Source organism: Brassica oleracea, chromosome C4, assembly GCF_000695525.1.
Source record: "Brassica oleracea var. oleracea cultivar TO1000 chromosome C4, BOL, whole genome shotgun sequence".
NCBI classification, from domain to species: Eukaryota; Viridiplantae; Streptophyta; class Magnoliopsida; order Brassicales; family Brassicaceae; genus Brassica; species Brassica oleracea.
Window position 1 is genome coordinate 14,262,475 of NC_027751.1, and position 27,829 is coordinate 14,290,303.

Below are 27,829 nucleotides of genomic sequence, written 5' to 3' on the forward strand. Positions count from 1 at the left end.
CATACCCATAAACCCTCACCATTCTTTGAAGCCAACATTAATTTGCTTGAGTGAGGCCTTTTATTGATAGCATGTCATGTGCAAAATCTTGAGAGTATTAGGAGCGACAATAGGTTGTTCTTATCTTTGGCTAGCATTAGGACCTCATTTAAGCTAGCCTGTAGGATGGTTGTTGGGTTTGTGAGTTTAAATTCTTTTGATCTTGGGAATGGGAGAGATTGAGTGAAAAAAAAAAAATCAAAAAGAGTGCTTAAGGAAAGAAACCCCTAGGGACAAAGAAAGTTAGAAAAGAAAAAACTCTAGAGTATCAAAAGAACCCCTTTCAAAAAAAAAGAAGAGAGAATCAAAGAAGCAATAAATAAGGGGAAAAGAAAAAGAAAAGAGTTGAGCTAAGTAAAAATCAAAAAGATTGTCCATAGTTGGTTGAATCAAAGAATAGAAAAGAGAGTGTTCATTTGGTGAGAGATGTAAGTGAGTGTATTTTGGGTTTGAGAATGATGAAAAAGAAGGGGTAGAATTTGAAATCATCAAGGAAAAGGCATTGTATGCATGAATTGCTCATTTTCTTAGATAAATTTTGCATAATGATCTTGCTCCTATTCTTGAGTGTGAGTCACTATAAAAAAATGCTTTTGAGACCCATTTTTCTTCACATTAGACCATCTTCTCTCACCAAGCCAAATGATTGAGATCAAATATTCATTTTCAAGAATTCACTTGTGTGTGTATGTTTGAATGAATGTGAGGGTTGGCTAAAGAACTTGTTGGTTGAATGGCATCACAACTTGTGTAGAGATAAAAGAGTCTTGATAGGACTTGAGAAGCTAGAGTGTACTAAAAGAGTTGCTCATGCTATTTGCTATGTTTTGCTTAGGATGTTAAGTTGAAGGCTAGAAAATGTTCTTTTGGTTATGAGCTTCCATTTTCAAACCTCTCCTCTTTGGGTTCTTACAAGTTTACTTCTGGACAAGTAAAATACTAGTGTGGGGGAGTTGATATCTCTTGATTTTGATGAGTTTTAGATTCATATTTTAGCTTATTATGGTCATTCTAAGTTGCATTTAGGTCTCTATGTTGTATTTTCATCAATAATTGCATATCACAGGGGTTGTAATGCATATTTGGAAGTTTAGGACGAAATTCAAGGGCTAAATTGCACACTATGGAAGTCTGGGGTCAAATATGAAGTTATCCAAAGTTCAGGGACCAAGGTTACAGTTTTGGAATACTCGCTGGGTTAGATTCAAGTTCAAAATGTTTGGGGCTGAATCGAGAGGACAAATCTGCACATTTTAATAGTTGGGAAAAATTCGTGAATAATCAAGACTCGGGGACCTGTTTTGCAAAAATGTGAAAACCAGCCATTGGAGCTCACGAGCTTTCTCTTCGCCGATCCGGAGCTTGACGACGCGGCGAGCCTCCCACACGAAACAAGACGGAGATGCCTCTCATTAAGCAAGAACGCGCCGGAGAAGCTTGATTTGGGGCAGGTGCTGTCGTGTTGTGGTGGTCACGAACTCAGCAATGGCTGCGACGACTCCGGAGCTTCAGGACGTGCTGTCACGGCTCAAGCTGAGACCACGACGGCGATTCTGAGCACAGCCGCGGAATGTTGACGACGGCGTGAATCGTGGAGGCGCGTCGATTTGAGGATGAGGATTGAAGCTCTCGGTCACGACGGAGGAGATGAAGCTACGATGACGACTTGGTGGTGTCGCCGCGTGCGACCTTTGCGGGATGAAGCCAGCCGCGGCCATGATGCGACGAATCTGTCCAGTTGATTTCGCAGGGAGACATCGCGGGAAGTCGAGGCCGCGAAGTTATGTGGTTGATCGCGGGAGGCTTCTGCGAGCTAAGGCAGGCCGCGTCTGTGTCACGCCAATCCGACCAGGCCATTTCACGAGTGTGTTGCCGCGGGCTGTGATGCGCCTCAGTCCATGGATCAGCACATGGAACCGCACCAGAATGGAGATCAGAACGTTCAGGACAGCTCAGCCGAGGTTCGCCTTCCTAGCCGTACCGTCCAAGACGATCGAACCGTGTACCGCCTCGACCCACTTACATCCGGGATGAAGCTTCGACCAAGTCCACGTCCTGAAGACTGATCTGACCGAACCAGTATGCGTCCTTCCCAACCATCTCGACAAGCCAAAGTTAACAGCCGAGCCAGACTTGATTTGGATCATGCAAGACTTGACTTGGATCATGCCAGACTTGACATGGATCATGCCAGACTTGACGTGGATCATGTCAGACTTGACTTGGATCATACCAGACTTGACTTGGATCGTGAGGTTTCCCAAAATGATCGAGACTTCTCTCTCTTGGTCTGTTTGGCACGAACCGACTGTTCCAATGATCGAGCCAATGGAATGACCCTCATGTCCGACTCCCTCTTGGACTTCTATCATTCAGTTTTCTCTAAGGCACGAATCATCCAACTATCTGAACACTTAGGCCGCATCAGTACACTGCTTGATCAGGCCACAGACTGTCCAGACCGTCCCGCGTTCGTCCAGCTCCTTACCGCGGCGACTTCAACTTGATCGAATGAATCTAGACATCAGCCGAAGAGTCACATCGACCAGATCTGAAGCTGAAGAGTTTCTTGACTGACCTTCCACATTCTCAGTCAATTTTGTTATTTCCTAAGTGTTTTTATTAATGTATTTCATTTACCACAAGTACTATAAATATGTAAACTCTTCTTCATTATCAATGAATCGATTTTCCCCTTAAAGTTTATGAGTCTATCTCTTTGTTATTTGCTTAGAACAATTCTTGCTTCTTGTCGAGTGATTCTCCAAGTAAACAAATCTTCCCTTGTTGGTCTTGACGTCACATTCCAAACCACAATCGAAGCCGGTAGTATCATAAGGCCTTTCCGCAACCTTGTGTGTCGCCTATCAAACCATCAGATCTCCCTACTTTGGCGAGTTCATATCCAAAATCCTGTTGAGTGATAGTTGAGTGATCATTGTCCAAATCTAGGACGTATCAAAGTGGTATCAGAGCCACTCAACCAGTATCATCTTTTCATCTTTCTAAATCGTTTCATCTTCTCATCTTCCATTTTCTAAATCTGTTCATCTTCTTCTATCTATCTCAAATCTGGGCCATCTCTTTACCTGCCACTAGATCTATACACGACCGAACTCTGACTTCTAGCAACAGCAGCCATCATACCTCCCATCATTGGATCGTCTCCCTCACGATGCTCTGTTTTCGAAGCAAAACCCACTGGTGCTTCCTTGGGTTCAAGCAGTGATGCACTAATTCTCTTTTCTTCATGGACAACCCTCTGATGAACAGAATTGAGGTCTGGGAGAGTCTCCATTCCAATGATATTGGTACACATATTGTCATACCTCGCTTCACCAAATCCCATGAGGAACTGGTGCACTTTCTCCACTTCATACTCCTTTGCATACATGTCTGATGCTTCACACCCACACGTTGGAAGTTGTTTACAATTCAACAACTCTTCCCACTTCTGTGACAATCTTTCAAAGTAGTCCAAACCACTAGACATGTCTTGCTTACATGATGCTAACTCAGCCTTGAGCTGATGAACTCGTACTGCACTTCCCACCGAGAAACGTTTCTTCAGCTCAGTCAACATCTTGAATGCATCAGGCGAGAATGGAACCATAGATCGAATGGCTTGAGAGATAGACGCTCTTATCCACCCAACAATAATTGAATTCGTCGTTCTCCACATCTCTGCCTCCACTGGTTTTTCTTTCTCCAATGGGATTTTTAAGCTTCCATCGATGAAACAAATTTTACTTTTCGCTCTTAGGGCATTCTCCAGCTCAGACACCCACTCAGCATAGTTGTCTCCTGTCAAAATCACCGGAGATATTGTGGTTCCAGGGTTGTCGGATGGAGCAAAGTAAAATGGTGACTTCATACCTTCTGCTGCAACGCTCGTCGAACTCACGACATATGATTTTTCTCCACTCATTTTTCACAATCTCTCGTTAAAAACAACCAAAAATATTATTGATCTTGCCTTGATGGCTTTGAAGCCATGTAAATCAAGAGATACGAGAAAGAATACTTATTATTCATTATGTGATGTTACATCGTATATATATACAACTCTTAAAGATATATACAAATGTGGAAGCCCCCTTGGTCCAGTGTTTTGACCAAGGGTTCATTAATGCTTCTACACCAAGAGGTCTGGGTTTCAATTCCCGGAGAAGGCGGAATTATGCGAATTAAAGGAGAAAAGGCTTACAAGAGATCTACAACATGGCACAAGGAGTACCGTCAAACATGGATCCTATAGGGCGGGTCAAGTAATGCAGTCAGGCGTGAATCCTCATACGGCAGGTAGAGTCAGCTGTAGAATCGTCTGTAATATTTCTCATAGTTGTAATAGCATAATTATCCAGCGTTAAAAAAAAAGATATATACAAATCGGATGTTGCATCGTATATTTAGACTTATCTCCAACAACTACTTATACTTATCTATGCAACATCGTTATCTTAGTTCTAGAACCATCTAGAACCTTAACAGTGACAGACTCTAGTTAAAATTCTTAAAATAAATATGAAACTATAAAAAATTGGTTTCTAAGACCGAAAAATTTCATTTTTAAGATTTTGGACTGTAATTTTCGAATTTTTTAATAAAACTTGATTGTTTAGATTTTATTGTTGTAAAGAAAATTATAGCGATGTAGAACACTCACAGCGATCACCAAACACCCTCTATATATGCTTTAAGTCTTTAATTTAAAATAAGTATTATTTTGTACGAAAGATTTAAGCTTTAACATGAGTGTTTATGTAAGAAATTTTACCTTAAATTCTCTTAATCTATTTTGATAATTTTGTAGAAATATATTTATTAAAAATTACACTTCTGTAAAGCTCATAAAATTTGAGGGCCAGGCATACCTCTCAACAATGTGCAAGATACAAGAGCTTCTTCATCACTTGTTCAGTGATGAAATAGAGATCCGTGGACATCTATCTACTCCAAAGAGCTCGCGGACTTACTCATTAATCCGTGCAGTCCCGATAGTCTGAACTGTATTTACTACATTACAAATAATTTAGTTACTTATAAAATAGAGAAATACCCTACGATAACACTAAAAAAGACCATTGTCACAAATATAGATTCTAAAGATAAAAATATTTCATTAAAGAGATAAATATAAACTTATACTCCTATGGTTAACTAATCCAAATTTGAAGTTTCATATTTTTATTTGTATTTTGGTCTCTACAATCACACATCAGTTTTATGATTCATAAATATCTTCTCGTTTATTGTTTTAATCCTTAAGAAAATTATATCTCATAAATATTTTAAATTTTGTTTACAGATTTTAAATTTTACACATAAAATTAAATAAAACTTTAAAATAAGATTTAAAATATTTAAAGCTTGATTTAGAAAACAATAATATACAAAAAAATTAACAATTTTGTTTTTTTTTAAATTACATGAAAACATAACTATTACACAAATTTAAATATTACAACAACACTAATAGTCAGGTAAGTTTGATCCGGAACCTTCAAAATTTTCAAATATTGTCCAAATTTTTGTGTGTAACTAAAGATGGTTGTTGTTGTTGTTTGTGATGTCTTTTTCGTACAATTCTTTCTTGTTCATATCGAGTATATTCACGAGTATTAATATCATCGAGAAGAAATTAGTCTTTTAGCAATATTTTATGTTTCTATTTTACTTTCTTATTCCGATCTAATATATTTACAAGTATCAATATTACCCGATTTCAACAACTTTTAACTCGTAATCTACAAAGTCTCGTCATTTTTACTTCAAAATGCACTTTTTTTTTGTCATCAACAAACATACTCATATAGACTCTGCGAACCAATCTGGTAACTCCGCATCCATGTGAACGACGAAAGACGATTGTTTCCTGACACATCGTGCTAGACTATCCGCCTTTTCATTTTCCGTCTGGGGTACATGAATGATCTCTGAGCTAGTAAAACATGTCTTTAGTAACTTTATGTCGTGCAGGTAACTCTCAAACGCCGGCCATTCCTCTGGTTCCGAAATCATTTTCACCAATTGAGAATAATCCGTAGCAAAAGTAACATGAAACTGATGTAAATTCCTCATACATTTCATTGCCCATATCAACGCTTCTATCTCTGAATGAAGAGGCGAAAGACATGCCCTAGTATTCCTTGCACCCATCAATCCCTGAAAGCCCTCGAGTATGTTATACCATCCTTGACCTGAATAAGAAGCTTTATCTTTCCAGGAACCATCTATAAAGTACCAACGACCGACCCTCGGCTGACGATTCAAAACCTCAGTCTGTTGTGGAGCCTGCTTAGTCTTCATCACCTGAGCCTCAGCCTAAAGTGTTGATCCAGTTTCTGCAAGCGTAAGTGTATCTCTTGGGTCAATATCCAAATTACTAAAGACCTTATTATTCATTCCTTTCCAAATATAGCACAATATCTACGCAAAATGATGATCTTCCATCTTCGGGAGTACCCTCCAGAAAAGATGATCCATATTCGTAAATAGAGAACTAGTGGGAAAGTAGGCTGGGTTAGACAGTATCTTTGACAAAGCTCAAACTTGACGCGCAGAAGGACACTCAAAAAACACATGGTTTATTGATTCCTCCTCAGCTCCACATCTAATACATCAAATATCTCCCTTCATTCTTCTTGCTTGCAAATTCTTCTTAACAGCTATACAAATTCTTCTTAACAGCTATACAAATATACTTTGAAATGCACTAATAGATCATATATGCATTACGAAAATCATTTTATGAAATAATATAGTAGTTTGTTTGAAGTTTAATATTAATTAAGTTATTTTTATTTAAATTTTTATATTTTAATAGAATATTTTATTAATTAATATTGTTGTAATATGTTTATATAGGTGCTAGTTATTTACAAAAGTTTTATGAGTTCAAATTAGTTATGACAAATATAAGGACCATATTATAAAATATAAATAGTTTTGAAGTTAAGTTTGATGTTTTACTTTTGGAGAAGAACACATTTAAACTTCAAATATAGAGTTTTGGAAACTTCAAAATAAATTTCCTCTTCGGAGATGGTCTAAGCAGTTTAGATGATCCATATTTTTCATCATATTGAATCCCAATGTATTTTTGTTTGAGTCAGTTCAACAGTACTTAAAAAGAAACACTAATTAAGGACGCATGTTGATTAGTTACTAATTAACGCTTAGTTTGTTGAAAAAGACACATATTTTCATTAATTACTACAAAACCTAGTTATACCTTTGAACGCTTCAACACCCTCACAATCTCACATCCTCTCACAGCCTCCATTCCTTTTCTGAATCTGCAAGAGATCCATTTTTGCCCTAAATCTATCATTCAGATTCAGAATCATATCACATATCCTTTCACGATATCTTCTCCCACAAGCAACATATCAAGGTTCGGAGGTGAGATTTGGCTGATGCATGAGAAATCCACAAAGGAGAGGAGCGATGGCGATGGAGAAGTCGAGCTCAAAGTACAGAACACAGTTTTGGTACGTGGCAATGGTCTCTTTCCTCCTCTGGCTTGTCTTGCTTTACCTTTTCAGTTCCTCCGCGACAACCGTTCATACCCACGAGAGATTGTTCCGACCAGAAAACGTCATCAATCTCCCCATCAACGTCCCAAAACACGTCCAAGAATCTGATCAGGCTGTTCTCTCCGTCGACGTCCCACAACACGACCAAGAACCTGACCAGCCTGTTGTCTCTGCCGTAGACAACAACACACTTCCTGTTAATACCCGCGGGAATGATACCTCTCGGGAGGTTCAGATTTCGGAAGATGCCAAGGTTGTGACTGATCTCGTCGAGGAACTCGAGAAAGAAAAGATTGAGAACGAGAAGAAGAGAGCAGACTCAGGTTTGAGTGGTCGGACCACGAGGTCAAGGAGGGGACATCGCGAACCAAGAAAGGCTAGATTGGAACCTGAGAAGAAAAGGGTTCGCCATAATGATGATGATAATGAGAGGAATGTGGTTAATAGTGATGAGAATCATCAATCATACGACAAAGAACTAAACTTTTTGGAGCCTAAGGATGACGTGGGATCCAAGAAAGATCGAGTAGGTAAGGAAATGGCGAATGGTTTGTCCGATAATGATATTGAAAGTGACAACACTTCTGAAACAGTGTCCGAACCAAAAAATCAGAGACATTTCACACCGAGTAAGACAGTTTCCAAGGCCAAGAACAGAGTAACCTCAAGGAGAAACCGGCCTAAAGTTATGGTACGGCCAAGAGCAACGCGACGTAACGATCCATGTCGAGGAAAATACGTTTACATGCACGACGTTCCATCTTTATTCAACGAGGAGCTTCTCAAGAACTGCTGGACGCTGAGTAGGTGGACGGACATGTGCGAGTTAACATCGAACTTCGGTTTAGGCCCTCGTCTACCAAACATGGAGGGAGTTTCCGGTTGGTTCGCCACAAATCAGTTCACATTAGAAGTGATATTCCACAACAGGATGAAGCAGTACAAGTGCTTGACCAAAGACTCGTCTCTCGCTTCAGCGGTGTATGTTCCTTACTATCCAGGTTTAGACTTGATGCGGTTCCTGTGGGGACCGTTCCCTTTCATGAGAGATGCGGCGGCGCTTGATCTGATGAAGTGGCTTAGGGAGAGACCAGAGTGGAAGAGAATGGACGGTCGAGATCATTTCATGGTGGCTGGTCGCACCACTTGGGATTTTATGCGTACTCCAGAGAATGAATCTGATTGGGGCAACAGGTAAGATGCCAATCCTAATTCGTTGATTAAATCTAAGGTGATGAGTAGTTGGGGGGGGAGGGCGAATCAGGATAGTAAAATGTTGGATCCGTCAAAGCCGTATCCGGATCCGGATATCTTAATTTTTTAGTCTGGATATCCGGATCCGTAAGTTTTATTAATAACTATTTCAAAAAAAGTAATATCTATATATAAAACTTAATTTTATTTAATATATTTTCATTTTTATAATAGTATATATAAATTTTATGTAAATTTTTTAATATTATACATAGAAATAATTAAAAATATTATATATTTTTTTTTTATTTTTAAATTAATTTTAATATTTTATATATATTAATATTATTTTTTATTTATTTTATGGATCTAAGTCCGGATCCGGATATCCGCCGGATATTACAATTTTTAGAAGGATATCCGACACCCGGATATCCGAGAACCCCGGATCCGGATAAGGATATTAAAATTATGGATCCGCCGGATAAATATCCGGATCCGGATACCTTAAAATTACCTGGATATACGATTAGCCCTATATAGCATACTAATGAAGCATGGGAAGCACAAGAGTTCTAGTATAATCAAATAACATTCCACTTTTACTTGTTACTATTTTTGCTATATAGCAGCATTCCAAGAACTCAAGAACATAAGAAAACTTTGATGAAAACTATGAATGATAAAATTGTTGCATAATCATATATATATATATATGTCACTAATCTTGGAATATTACATAAATTATATGTCACTAAATATTAGTTATAATATCAATGACGTTTCACCTTTGGTTGTTAGTTATTACTAACTATCTTGCAGCATTTTAAGAACACAAGACCATATAAAAATTGATGAACTATATGAACGAAAAATAGTTGCATAGTCATATGTATGTATATCATTAATCTTGGAGAATTACATAATATAGAGCACTCATGAATGTTTTAGTTTTTTTTATTGAACAAGCTTTCTCATTGTTGTGTCTCTCTTTCTACCTAGCCAGGTTAATGATCTTGCCGGAAATTAGAAACATGACGATGTTACTAATAGAATCAAGCCCATGGAACTACCACGGCTTTGCGGTTCCTTACCCGACTTACTTCCACCCTTCAACCAACGCAGAGATCCTCCAATGGCAGAACAGAATGAGAAGAATCAAACGTCGTTACCTATTCTCCTTCGTTGGTGCACCACGTCCAAACCTAGGCGACAGCATAAGAACCGAGATCATGGACCAGTGCAAAGCTTCCAGAAGAAAATGCAAGCTTCTTGAATGCGTTTCAGGCTCTCAAAAATGCTACAAACCCGACCAGATCATGAAGTTCTTCTTGAGCTCAACGTTCTGTCTCCAACCTCCTGGTGACTCCTACACTAGACGGTCTACATTCGACTCGATATTAGCCGGTTGCATACCGGTTTTCTTCCATCCCGGGTCGGCTTACGCGCAGTACGTTTGGCATTTACCTAAAGATATCGGTAAATATTCTGTTTTTATTCCCGAGAAGAATGTCAAAGAAGGTAAAGCGAGTATAGAGAAGGTTTTGAGTAGGATTCCGAGGGGGAAAGTTGTGGCGATGAGAGAAGAAGTGGTGAAGTTGATACCGAGGTTGATGTATTTTAACCCGTCTGGTAAGAGAGGAGACGCGGGGAGGTTTGAAGATGCGTTTGATGTGGCTGTGGATGTAGTGCTGCAGAGAGTTGAAGGGCTGAGGAAGAGGATTGAGAAAGGGAATGAAGAGATTTTTGAGTTTCCGGAGCAGTTTTCTTGGAAGTATAATGTGTTTGGGAATGTTGAGAAGCATGAGTGGGATTCTTACTTTGATAGGCATTGATTCATTTGATATTAGACTGTGTTTGATGTGTGTGTGTTTTGTTTTCTTCAAGTTCTTGGGAGATAAATGAATGTAGTAGTTGTGATTGTGATGGTAGAAAGAACATTATTTCTCTTAGTTGGTTTTGTTTGATTCACGCAATTTCAAGGGGATGTTCATTGGTTGAGACTACAACAAGTTCATTGGTTGGGGCTGATTAGCTACGCTTGTCTTTTGCTTTAGAATTTGTATTGAAGAAATATTTGTCTTCGTGCTTGTGACATTTTTTTTAAACTAAAAACATACTCCATTCATTAAGATACTAGGAAGATACAAATTGTCTCTCATAGTTCATTAGGGATACAAGATTTATAGCGGTACGACATTCAACAAAAAGCATAATTAATTGAACAAGAAGCAGCTTAATTCACCCGCATTATCCACCATCTGTTGAGCTTCTACTTTGCAGGTAGAGAAGCTGAACTCATTCCAGCACTTCATGAAGTCAGCCACGGCACATCAGATGTGACTTCAAACAAAATAACAAAATATTTTCAGGGCTTTAGATTATTGGATCTATAAATTTCTTTAAATTCATGTTCTTCGTTGAGCATTTGTTCTGCTTCTACTAGTATACAATTTAATATGTTTCTGTTAATGGATCTAGTATCAAAGCGTCTGTAGTCCAACGGTTAGGATAATTGCCTTCCAAGCAATAGACCCGGTTCGACTCCCGGCAGACGCATTTTTTTGTTTCGATTTGCGTTTTTCCTTTTTTTTATTTCCGTTCTTCACGGATGCATTATACAGAATCAGCTGGAAATAGTAAGATGCTAGTGATTTTTTTTTTTGTCCTTGAAAGAAAAATACCATTTTGTTGCATAAACACATACTACTTGGTTTATTATTACACAAAACCAGAAGAAAATAGTTGACAAAACCAAAGGAAACCCATCCGTTCCATTGAAATCTAGAAAACAAACTATCGAAGCTAGTTCCAGTTTTTAGAAAACAAAAGCGTCAAGAGCAACGTAAAGAAGAAGAATGTCCTCGGAGAAACCATAAAATGCACCTTCTGCTACACTCCATCTGAGCAGGGCTAAAGCCAACTTAAGCGCAAGAGTGCGTCTCTGTTAGAAGCTAGACAAGCTATACACCAGAATCCACGCAAGCTGAAACATAATTCATCACAACCAAATCAACTTTCAAGATGGACGAAAAATCTTGAGATTAGAGAGAGAGAGAGGGGAAGAAAAAGTAGATACCAGGAATACACTTAGAGAAGCAAAGAGACCGTCCTGGAGCAGAGTTGCGTGACCACCATAGTCTTCTTCATCGATCTTCAGAATCAGTGCATAGTAACCGTATACTATACCTGAAGAGATTGCCAGAAACCTGCCAAAATTTTACAGTCAATAATGTAACTTTGTTAAGTGAAAACACCTTAAATATCTCCTTTGTAACATTTAAAATATCTCCAATGTATTGTGGTTGTAATAAGTAACTAAAACTATATGATGTCCCCGAAAACTCTTACAGATGGACTTTGCTCAAATTCAACGACTCTCAACTAATCATTCAACGAAAAAAAACTAATACTGAGCAATGAATGTTATAACAAACAAACAAAAATTCTAATAAGCCTTGATAAAAGGCGGAGTCGTTTCTTGCAAACATGTAAAACTAAAAAAAAAAGACAATAGTAACTGTTGTTACATTGCAGACAAAAGACAAATGAAGAAACTTACAGAAGTAACCAAATGCCACCAACCAAAGGAATGGCACCCCATAGCAATCCACAGAGTAATCCAACAACTTGCCTGATCCAATGCAACACATCTCCTAGTTGGTCCTGTCCCAACACATAAAACCGAACCTCGACATTGTCTTATTGATCCAACGCAAAATCACTCATAATTTTAAGCTTATTCGACAAGTTTACCTTGTCCCAGGAAGCTTCAGAATCAAACAGTTTGGCGAATTTGAAAGAACTCAGATGACTGTTTTGGTGGTGAATCTCTTCGTCGTTGTCTTGATGATGATTCGACTTCCCAGATCTCCTTTCTTTCATATTTGCCGATTTGATGATTTTCCAAAGAAGATCTAGATCCGATGCAAAGAAGCCAGGATTGAGAATCAAAACCCAACCGATAGAATCTAAAGGGTTCTTTGCTTAAAGGGTTCTGAATTCTGATGATTCAGATCTACCACCACCGGTTAAGCTTTTTTTTTTGTTTTCCTTCTAATTTTTTGTTTTTTAATTAAAAATACATTTTTTAGTTTCTGCGCGGAACGTGACAATAATGCAGCTGGAGATGATACAAATACAAAAACTATTTCCCTTCTTTGATTTTTTTTGTCTTAAACTAATTTGCAAAATTGATTCGCTTTATGATCTTGTTTGATTTTTCTTTCAAAATAGCCTATCATCATATAGTGATTGTAAATTTATGACATGACATAGTTCTTTTAACGCTAGATAGTTTTTAGTTTTTTTGTCATCTGTTGAATTTATTAGAGCATTTGATCCATTGTTACAACACAAAACTGACAAGGAATGCAATCCTTTCAGAACCAAAAATCAGGAATTAAAAACCGCACATCCTGAAGACAAAGCCCTATAATGGGGAAGCATACTCACACATTTGAAATATGAAATTAAACCACATACTGAAATAAAAGAGACCACTTGCAGTACTTACGTAAGCGAAGAAGCTGATATTGGACTCCATAGCAACGACAATCAAACGACCATTACGAAGAACCTAGAGATGCTCGAGCTCACCACAAGAACCACAGACTTAAGAAGACCATAAACCAGCACAGGTCACAACAACAAACCCAAATAGTACAAGCTCGGCAGAACAATCGCAAGACCAAAGCGCAAACAGAACCAATAACTACGAGCTTCACGACTGTCACTAGGAACCAGAGACACGAGTAAGCAAGGCACAAGATCGAATCTTGAAACTCCATGAGGGGAAAACGCCAAAAAGACCAACAGCTCTTACGTGCGGACACTCGTGTACCCAAGCTCAACCATCTACAAGCAAGAGAATGGTCACCTCCTCGCAAGAGAAGAGTTGTAGATCGAAACAACTGCTTCGTCTTGATACTTCAATCCACAACACAATGGAAGAGAAGAGGTAAGTAGATGCCTCCACAGCGAAATACCATCCAAAGTACGAACCCCACAAACGAGACCTTGACAAACACCATCCACCAACACCTCGATAAGAAGAGAAGACAAGCAGTAGCAACCAAGTTCCAACAAGCTACGACTACCAGAAGAAAAGGGACCAGGAAGAATCTCTATGCCCAGAATATATAGCCCCGCCACATAATAACCCGTTGATATGGCTCTTGAAACCCGCTAGACTCCAATAGAAGGACAAGACAATCTCAGACCCAAACAAGACAATCTCAGACCGGAAAGAGAGAGCCATACACTGGATAAACTTCGGGATAGCAGAGACCAACAAGCTTCACCGGTGACAGATCCCGAACAAGCAACCCAAGACCACCGCAAAGCCCTCGCTGGTGACTACCCTTTTGCTTCTCCAAATCATCTCAAGCACAGAAGGACCAGAAACTAAGATCCTAGAGAGCCCACCTTGTAACAAGGACGACAGACTCCATAGAACCCTTTCACAACCACCGCTTTGTCAACGAGGGAACTCTTCAACCTGTGACCCTCCACTTGATCAGATCTGTGACTCCCCAACCAGAAAACTACACCAACGACAGAAAGAGACTAGATAAATCGAACTGGAGCGGCGGTGGTGCTAATAGAGCCACCACGCACCGGTCATCGGAGTTTCTGCGGAGGCTTGCTACAGGAGAAATGGGGGGGGGGGGGGCGTATATCGTTTCGATCTGGTGTTATATCATTCAAAAAATTATAGACAATTCAACAATAACAGTTTTATCTACTTTATATAATGGGCAAATCTCCAAAATAGCACCTTTTTAAGTTTATATCACAAAAATAACACTCAAAAACTAAAATGACCAAAATAGCACCTTTCTAAGTTTATCCTTTGAAAATTTTAATTTTATTTATTTTTCAAAATTTGAAATCTTATCCCCAAAACCTCATTTCTCAACTTTAAACCCTAAACCCTAAACTCTAAACCCTAAACCCTAAAATTTAAACCCTAAACCCTAAAATCTAAACCCTAAACCCTAAACTTTAAACCCTAATCTATTTTTGTCTTTTTCTCTTATATAATTCACGTCTGTAGCTGTTCTTTTGAAAAACATGTTTAACGATATTCTTTGCATCATCCTTTTGTAAGCATTTTTTTCATTAATCTGTAAAATTTCGTTTTCAATATACCCTATAAAATCATTAGAATAAAAGCTTCTTTAACATGACACAGTTTGGGATCATCAAATTTCGGATCAGGGCTTAAACCAAGTGAAAAAAATAAGTAAAGCTAAACGGACAAAGACTCAACGGCCTGTAACACTTTTTTAAACACTGGAAATCATACATATGATTCACATTATTTTTCAACAAATTATACGCAAAGAAATATTTATGAAAATGTCATTGATCATTTTTCAAATAAAGGAAGACATACTATGATCATTATTTTTTTTTTGACATCACATACTATGATCATTTATTTGTGTAGACGTGAATATAAATGAGTAAAGAAGACAACTCGTCCAAAAAAAAAATGAAGATAACTCAAAGAACAAGAAAAAACAAACAAACCAGTTATTCAGACCAATCTGAAAAAAGAACACACAAAAACAAACATTACAGAAACACATCAGAACAATTTTCTGTTATGTAACAACAAGATAAAGGATGACTCATGTCAAGGCCTAGCGTGCATCAGGGGTCACTTGGGTTCCAAAATCAACATTCAATTCTAACGAGTTCTTTGAGTCATCATCTTGAACCTGTCCTCCTTTTATCCTCGAATTCTCAGAGATCAAACACTCTTTCAGCACGTTAACAACCTTGGACATGGTTGGTCTATCAGATGAAGAATGACTCACGCATGACATTGCTAATTCAAGAATCTTCCATACTGTGGTAGAGTCATAATCTCCACCAAGATTTGTGTCAACGATTTTCTCAAGATCTCCTCTGCTTATTAGAATCTTTACCCATTCTGCTATATGAGCTTTTTCTCTGGTTAGCTCAATCACAGACCGGTTTGTTATCATTTCCATGAGTACAATACCGAAACTGTAAACATCGCTCTTCTCATTTAACCAATTTGTTTGGTAATATCTGCAAAATAAAGAGTTTTATGGAACTTAATGAAGGAACAGAAAAAAAAAAACTGAAGTTAGATTTGTTTTCTTAGTATTAGAGCACTTACTCAGGATCAAGATATCCAGGTGTTCCCGCAACTACTGTTGCTACTTGAGTTTCAGCTCCGACACAAAATGATCTTGAAAGTCCAAAATCCGCAAGTTTGGCCTCAAAACGATCGTCCAATAGTATATTTGTACTTTTGACATCTCTATGAACCATTGGCGGCTCACATCCAACATGCAAATACTCTAACCCTACGGACACAAAAACATATATATGTTGAGACAATGCAACATTATAGTAAACTTGTTATTATCTTTGCAATGTTAGGTTTGCAAGAAGTAACCTTGTGCTGCCTCGACAGCAATTTTTAGTCTACTAGCCCATTTCAAAGTAGATCCAGCAGATTCTCCTGTAAATGAAAATGCTAAATCCATACATGTTGAAGACATCAAAATTATTGATTCATGGACTAATAAAGACACGTCTTGTATAAATGGTTAGTTACCTGATAAATGTTGTTTAAGGTCTCCATTAGCCATGTACTCATAGATAAGTGCTAAATGGCCTCCTTCATCACAGTAACCAACAAGGTTTACCAAGTTTATGTGATGAACTCTTAGAAGAAGCTCCACCTTTTACATCCATTTCATAAATATGAAACTTTCAATAAGACATTAACCAAGTATTTTTTTTCCGATTATATGTCGAAAAACGTTAACATACCTCTGCCTTAAATTCTTTATAGCCTTGAACTGATGACTCGGAGAGAACTTTAACAGCTACTGGTTCAGTATCATTCAAAGAACCATGGTAGACAACTCCAAATCCTCCTTCTCCAAGAACTCTTTTGAAGTTGTCGGTAAGTTCTACTACCTCTGAATAAGTGAACCTTTTCTTTCTGGAATATATTGAGGACTTTCTTGGTAACTCTCGTGTAGTAGCTGCGGCTGTACCTAGCTCATAAGCAATTCCAGTATTATATACTATGAAACTCCATTAAGCCTGTGTAGGCTTCTTGATTTCATTTATCTATGTACCTTCTGCTAAGGGGGTTTTCTTTCTGAAAACAAAAATAAGAACCAACAAGGCGACAAGAGCCGCAACTGAAGCAACAGATGCAATAACTGGCACTAAGACTTTCTCGTTGTTATTGTTGCATGAGCCGGAGAGACAAAGATTTGGGTTTCCTTGAACACTATAGAGAAAGAACGTTACTATAAATACAAAATTATCAGAAAAAAATGAATACTTTAGGAAGAAACTTACGTCAATTTCAGGCCTTTCTTTTCTCTATCACGAAGGGCTTCAGGAATTGGACCGGCTAAACTGTTCCATCCTAAGTTTCTGTCAAAACAGAAAATAGCATTATCATATATATCATTCATATAGTTGGTGAGGAGAACATATGATCACTCCTTGTTTACTAAGAAATATACTCACATGAGCAACAATGATTCCATGTTAGCTAGAAACTCAGGAACTTCCCCACTCAAATTGTTATTCGACAAGTCTCTACCGAGTAAGATAAAAATATAAGAAGCAATAAAAAAGCTTATAACAAAAATAAATTCAGTTTTAATGATACTGTTCTGTAATCTCACAGTTCTTGTAGATGGGTTAGATTTTGTATGCTAGATGCTATGAGCCCTTCTAGTCCACTTGACGATAAGTCTCTGATTATAAGAATAGCATAACACACATTTTTAGAGATATAAACATTGAAAAACTTATTATATCTATGATTAGATAATCTTACAAGGAAATGATTCTTGGTGGAATAGTAGTGTTTGTGTAGCTGCAGTTTATACCCTCCCATTTGAACATCTGAGGAACGCACGGATCTCCTTGCCAGTCGATTCGACTTATTTCATAAGTATCTCGAACATTTTGTACCGCAGCCACTAAAAGAAAAATAAAACCCTAATTATTATAAAGAAACATACATGTTAATATCAAGTGAAATAAATTAACATTTGGCTAACCATCCTCTGGATTAGTTTCAGCATCTGGAAAGTCAATAATCTTATACGCTTCCATGGCATTGATCATTGGTGGGAGAGTTGAGCTCTTAGTCATAACCAACTCCACCGTACATTCAAGAAACGTACATTTCATCGGATATGGGTTGTATAGAGTCTCTAGTTGTAACTTTGGAGGGAGATAAGCTGAAACTGTAAAGTTTTCGTTGTCTCCTTCCCATGTAATGTCAAATTCTCTTGTGTCGTTACCTCGAAGTGTTTGTATCTCAGCAAAATGAAGGTATATGAATGCCTGATCCTTACGGTCATCAACATACCAGTCGAAAGATAACTTCTCAGTCACGTTTTGGTTAACGACTGCCTTCGAAATGACTTCTTGTGGTAGCTCATAAGGAGTAGAAGCGTTTACACTGAGACTTGTGTTTACAAAATTGAACTTAAACGAAGAACTTTTTGGATCTCATTGACGATCATATACATCTGCAGGATACCTAAACATAAATAAAAAATATAATCAAACTTTTGTCACATTTTGCACAACTTTCTTGCTAGCAGAGTAAGAAAAAAAATTAAATTACCGAATAAAGGGAGGGCTAAAATTATCACTAGCGAATTCTCGTTTAAAGAGCATCAAGGAGCCACTTGTAGTGTTGTACGTGTCATCTCTCAAGGGTCTTAGTTCCAAGGCTGAAATGATTGGTGTGGTCTTTCCTGTTTTAACAAGACAAATTTGCAACGAGCTTGACTTTGGTATATGTATGATCTCCTCTTTTTTTTTTTTTTGATAATCCAGGGGTTCTCCGCTTCGCAGGTCATTCCCCTGGGTCCGATCAGGCAGCGGTCCACTTCACCCGGGAGAGCTTTACCTGGGCTGGATCGAACCCAGTACCGCTTTGGTGTCCAGAAGAAGCAGAGTAGTTTCCGCATGGGGGGAATCGAACCCGGATGGTGGTTGCCACCACAGGCCCGTCCTGCCACTTGGACTACCTCGTCCGGACAAAAAACTTTGGTATATGTATGATCTCCTTTTTTTTTTTTTTTTTTTTGATAATCCAGGGGTTCCCCGCTTCGCGGGTCATTTCTCTGGGCCCGGTATATGATCTCCTCTTTGTCTGAACCAAAAATGCTACTTTTTAAATCGACCGTTGTCCATATGTTTGGACCAAGATACAGATCAAATTTCGGGGCATCTCGGAGCCCGTCGTAATTCCCGCAGAGGAAAAGAGCTTTGATAAGATACTTTGTGCCTAATATGACTTTTAGATTATAGCAATTTCGTATTCCATCTGGAAAATATCTTAGAACTGTGAATGGCTTATAGTCCTCTTCAAAAGACTTTTGCACTCTACCACTTTGACCACCTTGAGTGAAGTTGGCGTCAGAAGTGTATGTTAGTTTGGTTAACGGTTCGGTATAAGGAGAGGCCGCGGGGTGTAATCCACAATCCAAGCTGATGAAATCTGGTAAGAGAGGAGACATAGAGACCCATGTCGAATATATAAAAGAGTCAAAGAGAATCTAAATATGAAGACATTTAAGAGCAAAGTTTTCAAAATAGTGCACCTTTTGGATCAGGCTGAGCTTGAATTAGATGGGTAGTAGTTCCAAAAACCATAATGATCAGAGCTAGCAAAAGACCTTGAAGACTCTCCATTTTTGAAGAGTTCTAAGACAAGAAGAAAACAGATGTCGCCTGTTTAATTCCTCCTTTACTTTTAAGTCAAGATTAAGGTTGGTTGATCGTTGACTTTTGACTTTTGTATTATAAAAGGTTGTTGACAAAACAGAAACAACCAGGAAAACTGGTCACCATGACCACACAACGTGCTTACAACATTTATTCCTCAATGTGTTATTTAATTAACCGCAATCTTATGTTTGATTGAGATGGAAACAAACAACACTATTAAACTGTAACATAAATGAAAATAAGTACCGTATTATATAAAAGAAAATTTTCATGTTTACCACATTATTGATACAATTATTCATGTTTACTACCAATAAAGAGACATTTTAAAAAATATTTTATTCATTAAAAAGCAAAAAATTATTATATTCTTGCTCTCTATATATATAATAAATAATTATTTAAATAAAAAAATAAATATATATATTTATGTTTTCAAATTATATTTTTTCAAATTCGAACTTTTTATATAAATTTTTCTTTTTTTGAATTTTTTTTCGAATATTTTTTTTCAAATTTTGTTTTTGAAATTTGAAAATTATTTTTGAAACTATTTTTTTTTAAATTATTTTATATATTTATTAGAGTCCTAAACTCCACATTCCAAAAAACCTACCCCACCCTTCAACTCTAAACCATAAATCTAAATTAGTTAACCCTATCGTTATAAATATTTTTTTTTCTCTAAAAATGAGGTTAAAAATGGTTAAAATAAACATGAAAATGGTACTACGAATGTGGTATTTTTGGCAATTTCTATTACATAAATAAGAGTACTTTGTTGAGCTTTCGTATATAGAGAAAGTATATGTTTTTTTTGTCACGAGAGAAAGTATATGTAAATATGAGAAAATGATACCTAAAAGCCAGAACCTAGACGTGGCACATTGTTCTTTAATATTTTGGTTGTTTAGACCAGGATTAACCCTGATTCTTAAAAATGATCTTAAGATAAAAAGGAATTTAAATAAATGAAAAATAGTAATTAGCTTAAGAGTTGGATCTTAATTAAGAATGGGAAGAATCGGATATAGCGGGACACGTGTAAGAGAACCAGCGTTTGAAACACAAGTCTCTCTCTTTCCGGTTGAAACATGCACGACCCAATTCATTCCACCTCTCTCCTCTTCCTCGTTTGATTTCTCGACGATTCAACAGAATCAGTCGGTTGATCTCCTCGACGATCCAAGACTCCGGCTCGCTGTCTCTGTGCATGTGATTGACGAAGAATCACTCCGGTTCTCTGTCTCTCTCGAGGAGGATAAACTCCGACTCTCTCTCTCTCGGTGGATCTCTAGTTGAAGCTCAAAAACGACGGCGGCTCTCTCTGTGTCTCTCCCGACGAAGAATCACGCCGTCTCCATCTCCGCGGCTCTGATCGAGGGCGGATCACGCCGTCTCCATATCCGCGGCTCTGATTGAGAAAGATCACGGCGTCACTATCTCGGCGGCTCTGATTGAGGGTGAATCACGGCATCTCTGATTGAGGGTGAATCACGATGTCTCTCTCGGCGGCTCTGATTGACGGTGAATGACTGAGTCTCTGATTGAGGCGGCTCTGATTGAGGGCGAATCACTCCTCCTCTAAAGCTAAGTTATTTTGTTTATATGTTCATTCATCTTCAATGCATTCATGCCTTAGTTGTGATGGTTTATGTGTATTTGATTGAATTCTTTCATTCCGTTTGACATTGTTTGACATTGTTTGAGTAATTCTTTCATTTTGTTTGACATTGTTTCAGTGTTTGTGTGTTAAGACGGAGTGATCAAGAGCGTGGATCAAGAGACATGTCTCGGTTCTTCAATGAAGAGGAGTACAACTTCAATAAAGGTACAACTCCTCCCTTTGATTTAGTTTTCGGTCTGAACTTGGCATATGGCACTACTTGTGTTAGAATATGGTTCGCGGTTGGTAATAAATGCTTGTTGATTAGCTAGAAATCAATAATGCCTCTGTTTGGTAATAAATATGGTTAGATATAAATGGATGTTACGTGAGATAAATGTGTTAGATAGTAGTCTAGTCTAAAGCGTTGGTTGTGGAAATGAGTTAAGCTTTTTTGTTAGATATATGTTTACTCTAAAGCGTTGGTTGTGTTGAATGAGTTCATATTTTGTGTTAATTGTTCATATCTTTCTCTCTTGTCTCTTCCTTAAAACACAAGCCTTCTTCTCTCCCATATCGTAAACACATTGAGCTTCTCTTTCTTTCTTCTTAATCCATATTCCAATATGGATTATAATTCTAAGTTTGTTGATCTGCTGACTTCTCAACAACGAACTGTGTTCGGTTTTGCTCAAGATAGTGTCGAACTATCTTCCTCTCAAGTCCCTTATTCTGGAACTCAAGCTCACGAAGCTTCAAACTTTGCTGAGAGTCCTGCAGAGCGTAGACAGAGGAGGAATTGGACACCAATCGATGATCTTGTACTAATCAGCGCATGGTTGAATACAAGCAAGGATCCGGTTGTAGGCAATGAGCAAAGGTGTGGTACTTTTTGGAAGAGGGTTGCAGCCTACTTTGCCGTATCTCCTAAGGTAGCAGGCTCGGAACAGAGAGAGTCAAGTAACTGTAAACAACGCTGGCAGAAGATCAACGACATTGTCAACAAGTTTTGTGGAGCCTATGAAGCAGCAAGTAGAGAGAAATCATCTGGGCAGAATGAGAATGATATTGTCAAGCTTGCTCATGAGATCTTCTACAACAACCATAAAAAAAAAATTCAATCTTGAGCATGCTTGGAAAGAGCTCCGTAATGATCAAAAGTGGCGTGAGCTTTCCACTTCAAAAACCCATGGAAGTGCTAAACGGAGGAAGTGTGATGATGGTGCTCAATCAACAACCTCAAACGGAACTGAAACGACCAATGGTGAAGAAGATCAAGGCGCCACTCGTCCACCGGGTGTGAAGGCTGCAAAGGGCCAGCGTAAGAAGAAGGATGTGGCAGATGGGAAGAAGAAGGATTTGGCAGATGGGAAAAAACTGTATGAGTTTGAAGGTATGTGTAGTATCAAGAGGGAAGACTTGGCTATGAAAGAGAAGTTGTCAAAGATGAAGTTGCTTGAGAGTCTAATTGCAAAACCAGAACCTTTGGCTGACTATGAAGAAGCACTGAAGAAGAAGCTAATCACTGACCTGTTGGCTTAATTTATGTTCTCTAATTAGTTTGTGTTCTAGTCTAGTTTACGTTTCTGACTATGAAGAACCTTTTGCTTATGTTTGCTTATGTTTCTGGTCCTAGTTTATGTTTCTGGTTCTAGTTTCTGCTTATGTTTCTGGTCCTAGTTTATGCTTGTGTTCTTATGTTTCATTATGCTGCTTGTGTTTATGTTCTATACAATTATTATGTTTGCTACTTTCTGACTTTGCTAGTAATGATTTTGCTCACTCTGTACTTAGTTCTTGTGATTTTTTATGATTTCTTGTGACATAAAGACTGACTGGTTCTGATGTTCTGGTCTTTATTTTCAGGTCCAAAAGAGTGAATTATGATCGTCTTCTTGTGACATTTGGAGTGGAAAACTCACGTAGCTCTTGTATGTTTCTGTCACGCACATGTCTGTGTTAACACATGTCATGTACCAGTGTATTATTTAGTCACAGACATGTATTATTTAGCTCAGTGTCACGGACATGTATTAGTTTGATCTATATAAACATTGTAAACAAAGTGTATACGTAAGTCTCATCTCAAAAACAAACCTCTTCTCATGTTCTATCTTCCTCTCTTCTCTCAATATTCATATGAATCAACAAGTCTCATCTCAAAAACAAACCTCAACTTAAAGTCGATAGACATCTCAACTCAAAGTCTATAGACATCTCAACTCAAACTCTTCTTATACACAAATCTCATCTCATGGCATCTTCTTCTCAAAATCCATTTGGCAAATCACTTGATGACGCTTTCGATCAATATTTTGATCAATATTTTGATCAAACGTTCGAGGATTTTACCATTGATTCTGGTAATCAAGAAGAAGAGAAGAAAAAAAAGGAAAAAAAGAGTTTATATCGAAAGAAATCGTGAAGAAGGCGATCTACGGTTATGGAATGACTATTTCAGTGAGACTCCAACCTACCCGGATAATCTTTTCCGACGACGTTTTAGAATGAATAAGCCATTGTTCATGCATATTGTTGATCGACTCTCCAATGAAGTTGAATTCTTTCGACAAAAGCAAGATTGTCTCGGAAGGCTTAGTCTCTCCCCTCTTCAGAAGTGTACAGCAGCCATTCGTTGTTTGGCATATGGTACTGCGGCTGATACGGTTGACGAATACCTCCGCCTCGGTTCAACTACAACTCGGTCATGCTTGGAAAATTTTGTTGAAGGAATAATTAATTTATTCGGCGATGAGTACCTACGAAGACCAACACCGGGTGATCTTCAACGTCTACTTGATATTGGTGAGCATCGTGGATTTCCCGGGATGATAGGAAGCATCGATTGTATGCATTGGGAATGGAAGAATTGTCCTACCGCTTGGAAAGGTCAATATTTACGTGGTTCGGGAAAACCCACAATCGTTTTAGAGGCGGTCGCTTCGTATGATCTATGGATATGGCATGCTTTTTTGGGACCTCCAGGTACTTTAAATGATATCAATGTTCTTGATCGCTCACCTGTTTTCGATGACATAATAAAAGGTCAAGTTCCGCAAGTAAACTTCTTTGTCAATGGAAGAGAGTATCATATGGCTTACTATCTCACCGATGGTATTTATCCGAAATGGGCAACTTTTATCCAATCAATTCCAATACCACAAGGTCCGAAAGCGGTTTTATTTGCTCAACATCAAGAAGCTGTCCGAAAAGATGTCGAGCGTGCTTTCGGAGTGCTACAAGCTCGCTTTGCCATTGTTAAAAATCCTGCACTTTTTGGGGATAAAGTCAAAATTGAAAAGATTATGAGAGCATGTATCATACTCCATAATATGATAGTGGAAGACGAACGAGATGGATACACTCAATATGATGTTTCAGAGTTCCAACAAGGAGAAGATACCGGAAGTTCACATGTCGATCTCGATTTTTCTACAGATATGCCGACAAATATCGCCAATATGATGGGTGTTCGAACTAGAATTCGTGATAGACAAATGCATCAACAACTGAAAGCTGATTTGGTTGAACATATATGGCGTAAATTCGGACGTGATGAAGACAACAACTGAGCTCCGATGTTCTTTGAAATTGTTCTCGTTTATTGTACTAATCTATGTTTAAATGTTTTTTTTAATCTATGTTTTAAATGTTGTCTTTTAATATGTTTTATTTCATAAATTTTTTTTATCTTTAATAAAATTAAAAAAAAAAATTAAGAATCACAAATTAAGAACCTACCATTGAAGCTCAAAAACAAGGAGTATCTTAACTATGGGTTCTTAACTAACATTAATTACTAAAAAACCATTAAGATACCTATTTTGGTTCTAAGGGTTAATCATGCTCTTATGGTTTATTGTTGGATGTGGTGTTGGCGGTATAGAAATGGAAACACTGGGGTTGAGGTGATTGGTTGGGATGTCGGTACTGATTTTACCTTTAACTAGGTGTTTTGCCCGCATATGCGGACTTAATCATCTTACGAATACTTATTATTTTATATCTTATTAATCCAAAAATCAGGATTATAAAACTCTAATTGCTGAACATGTTGATGGAAAAACATTATGGTGAATTTTTCGTTCCTCAAAATTTATACCAGATATGTTGAAATTTTAGTCAAATTATTGAAAGGTAGATCCCACTCTTTTCTTCTAAATTCCCCATGGAGGAATGAATTTATAAGAAAACATTTCCCTATGCAATTTTGATAAGGAACAAATTGAACAAAAATTCATATTTTTTTTTATTTTTTCAATTCCTCAAATAAAATTTTATTTTTTATTTTGTTCATTTTTTTTCACTCTTCTAGTGGTCACCAACTGAAGCTATAGTGTTTCACGGATTAAACTTAAACTGGTTTAAAGTAAAAGATTTAAAGTAAAAGGAAGAAAATTTGTTTTGAAGTCAGTCACAAGTTAAGTTATTATTTATGATTTTAAATAGTTAAATCAAACATCAAATTATTTATATATGTCAAAAAACGTTCATCAAACTGTGTACTTATTATTGTGTTAAAAGTTTGAAAACACTCATATATTAAAAATAGTTTAGAAAATATCTTCATATAAATATTTTTGTTTGGCTAATATTTAATTATAAACTGTTTTATATCTTAGTTTTTTTAACTTTATAATAAAAAAATATTGTTTTCAAATAGCAAAACAATATATATAAGAATTTTCATAATTTTTAAATATATTTTCACAATTTTATTATATTAGTTTATAATTAATTATTTAATATAACATATAAATTTAATATTATTAAAATAAAATGCAGGTTTTATTATATATAAAATTCATTACGGGGTTTTTTAAAATTAATAAATACTCAGATAAAAACTAATAATAAATCAATGACCTATATAAAAGCTTAAAACCTAATAAAATATGATAAATAAGAAAATAAGAATTTTAATATAACATATATATTTAAATATTATTAAATCAAATTTCGTTTTAATTATATATAAAATTCATTACAGATATTTTCTTTTAATTAATAAATTAGTGATTCAGCTAAAAATTATTAATAAATCAATGACTAAGCTAAAACCTGATAAAAGCATGACAAATAAGCAAAATTGACTAAAATCATGGAAAACATGACAAATAAGCAAAATCAAAATAATTATATATCTAATTACATATTTTATAGTTATATTATTTAAACTAATAAATTATTGACTCAACTAAAACTATTAATAAATTAATGATTCAGCTTAAACCTAATTAAAACATGATAAATAAGCAAAATTAGCTAAAATCATGGAAATCATGACAAATATGTTAAATCACTTCATAAATAATAGTATAGATTTCTATCTATAACTATGAAAATTACAAATCATGCTTTATTTAGGTTTTAAGCTAAAGTCAAATTTAAAAAAAAATGGCCGTAGGATCCTTTTTTTCTAAAGCATTATTTTGTAAGCTGCAGGAAAATAAATATTGATGTAGAAATATTTTTCCATTATCATTATTTTATCATTTAATTATTACAGCTATATAAAAAAATTTTACAGACAAAATTCTACAATAAAACTTTTACAGCTATACCGGAACCGATCACCTCCACTATCTCCTGAATGATCATTTCATCATTCACACTGGCCAAAGAAGTTTGAAATATATGTTGGAACAACGATTGAATACACCAATCCAATAACAATGGCTACCAAAACTATTGTAGTTTGATTACGAAATACAATATTGAGAAGGCAAGGATAACCTGTAGGAACTTTATTTTACTACCATAGGACAACTGATATTTGTAAAGAATAATAAGAACATAAATTAAAATTTCAATATCGAAATATAAAAATAAAGAAGAATTGCAGAGTCGAGATAGTTAATCTCTTTCCTTAAATCTTTAAACGCCTCGTAGTGTGACGGTTTCATGGCGCTCAGATTCCCAGGATACAACTGCAGCATTGTTTCTGTTTACCATCACCGAAAACAGAATCTATCGACCCTATCTCTGTGATGTACTCTCAGACTCAAAAAAAAAAAAATACTAGCATAACTATTCTGAGTGGGAGAAATGTTTCTTGATTGTATGAATGTGTGTATTTTCTATAATGCTAGCAAACCCTTTTATAGAAAAATCATGAGAAGCACAGTTTCATTTTTCAACACAAAAAATGAAACCTCCATGGTGCACTAATGGAGTCTTTAATTCTTGTCAATTATTATGTGAATTTATTCCACATTTTGACCAATAAATTAAAGTGTAAAATTATTTTTTGTTTGACCAATTCAAAGTAAATAATATACTTTAAAATGAATTTCTTTTTTATATTTTATCAATATAAAAGATCAACATATATTTGATTTAAGTTAATGAACATGAAGTCCAACTAACAAATCAAAACTCATATCCAAGATCAAATATCTAATGTATGTATTTGCTACTTTATACAAGATTCTCAAATCACACACATTAGACCTTCATTTCTCATTCAAATAAAACTTCATTTTTTACATATGAATACCTTATTCATAATGTTCAAAAAATAGTTCCAACAATCCCCCACATGAATAGAAATGACTCTAGACACTAGATGACTTGACAGACTTGACTTCCTAGACAAGAATCGACCTTAGGACTTTTGAGAGTACAAACGAAAAATCCATTGTATGATGAGTTGGTAGCAATTTTTCAGCCTTGAACCAGTCATTGT

The 27,829-nt window shown here is 36.6% G+C and overlaps 3 protein-coding genes, 1 non-coding gene and 1 pseudogene across 4 annotated transcripts; 3 read left to right on the forward strand and 2 right to left on the reverse strand.

Annotated features, from left to right (window-relative positions):
• The first annotated feature begins 7,327 nt into the window (after positions 1-7,327).
• Positions 7,328-10,691, forward strand: LOC106340606 (xyloglucan galactosyltransferase KATAMARI1 homolog). Its single transcript, XM_013779457.1, has 2 exons — positions 7,328-8,771; positions 9,778-10,691. The coding sequence occupies exons 1-2, from the start codon at positions 7,462-7,464 to the stop codon at positions 10,604-10,606; spliced, it is 2,139 nt and encodes a 712-aa protein (XP_013634911.1). The 5' UTR covers positions 7,328-7,461; the 3' UTR covers positions 10,607-10,691.
• Positions 10,692-11,259: 568 nt separating this feature from the next.
• On the forward strand, positions 11,260-11,330 carry TRNAG-UCC. The gene has a single exon. It is a non-coding gene; the product is annotated as a tRNA-Gly (tRNA).
• Positions 11,331-11,440: 110 nt separating this feature from the next.
• On the reverse strand, positions 11,441-12,832 carry LOC106339567 (uncharacterized protein C20orf24 homolog). The gene is made up of 4 exons (XM_013778399.1): positions 12,528-12,832; positions 12,334-12,437; positions 11,851-11,980; positions 11,441-11,757 (listed from the first exon to the last, which is right to left on the reverse strand). The coding sequence occupies exons 1-4, from the start codon at positions 12,654-12,656 to the stop codon at positions 11,719-11,721; spliced, it is 402 nt and encodes a 133-aa protein (XP_013633853.1). The 5' UTR covers positions 12,657-12,832; the 3' UTR covers positions 11,441-11,718.
• Positions 12,833-15,319: 2,487 nt separating this feature from the next.
• Positions 15,320-19,508, reverse strand: LOC106339861 (annotated as a pseudogene).
• A 2,259-nt stretch (positions 19,509-21,767) lies between these two features.
• Positions 21,768-24,686, forward strand: LOC106338206 (the record flags this gene model as incomplete). Its single annotated transcript, XM_013777236.1, has 5 exons — positions 21,768-22,211; positions 22,303-22,673; positions 23,008-23,072; positions 23,572-24,030; positions 24,127-24,686. Coding segments are annotated over exons 1-5 (1,899 nt in total), but the record flags the coding sequence as incomplete, so codon positions are not given.
• Positions 24,687-27,829: the final 3,143 nt, after the last annotated feature.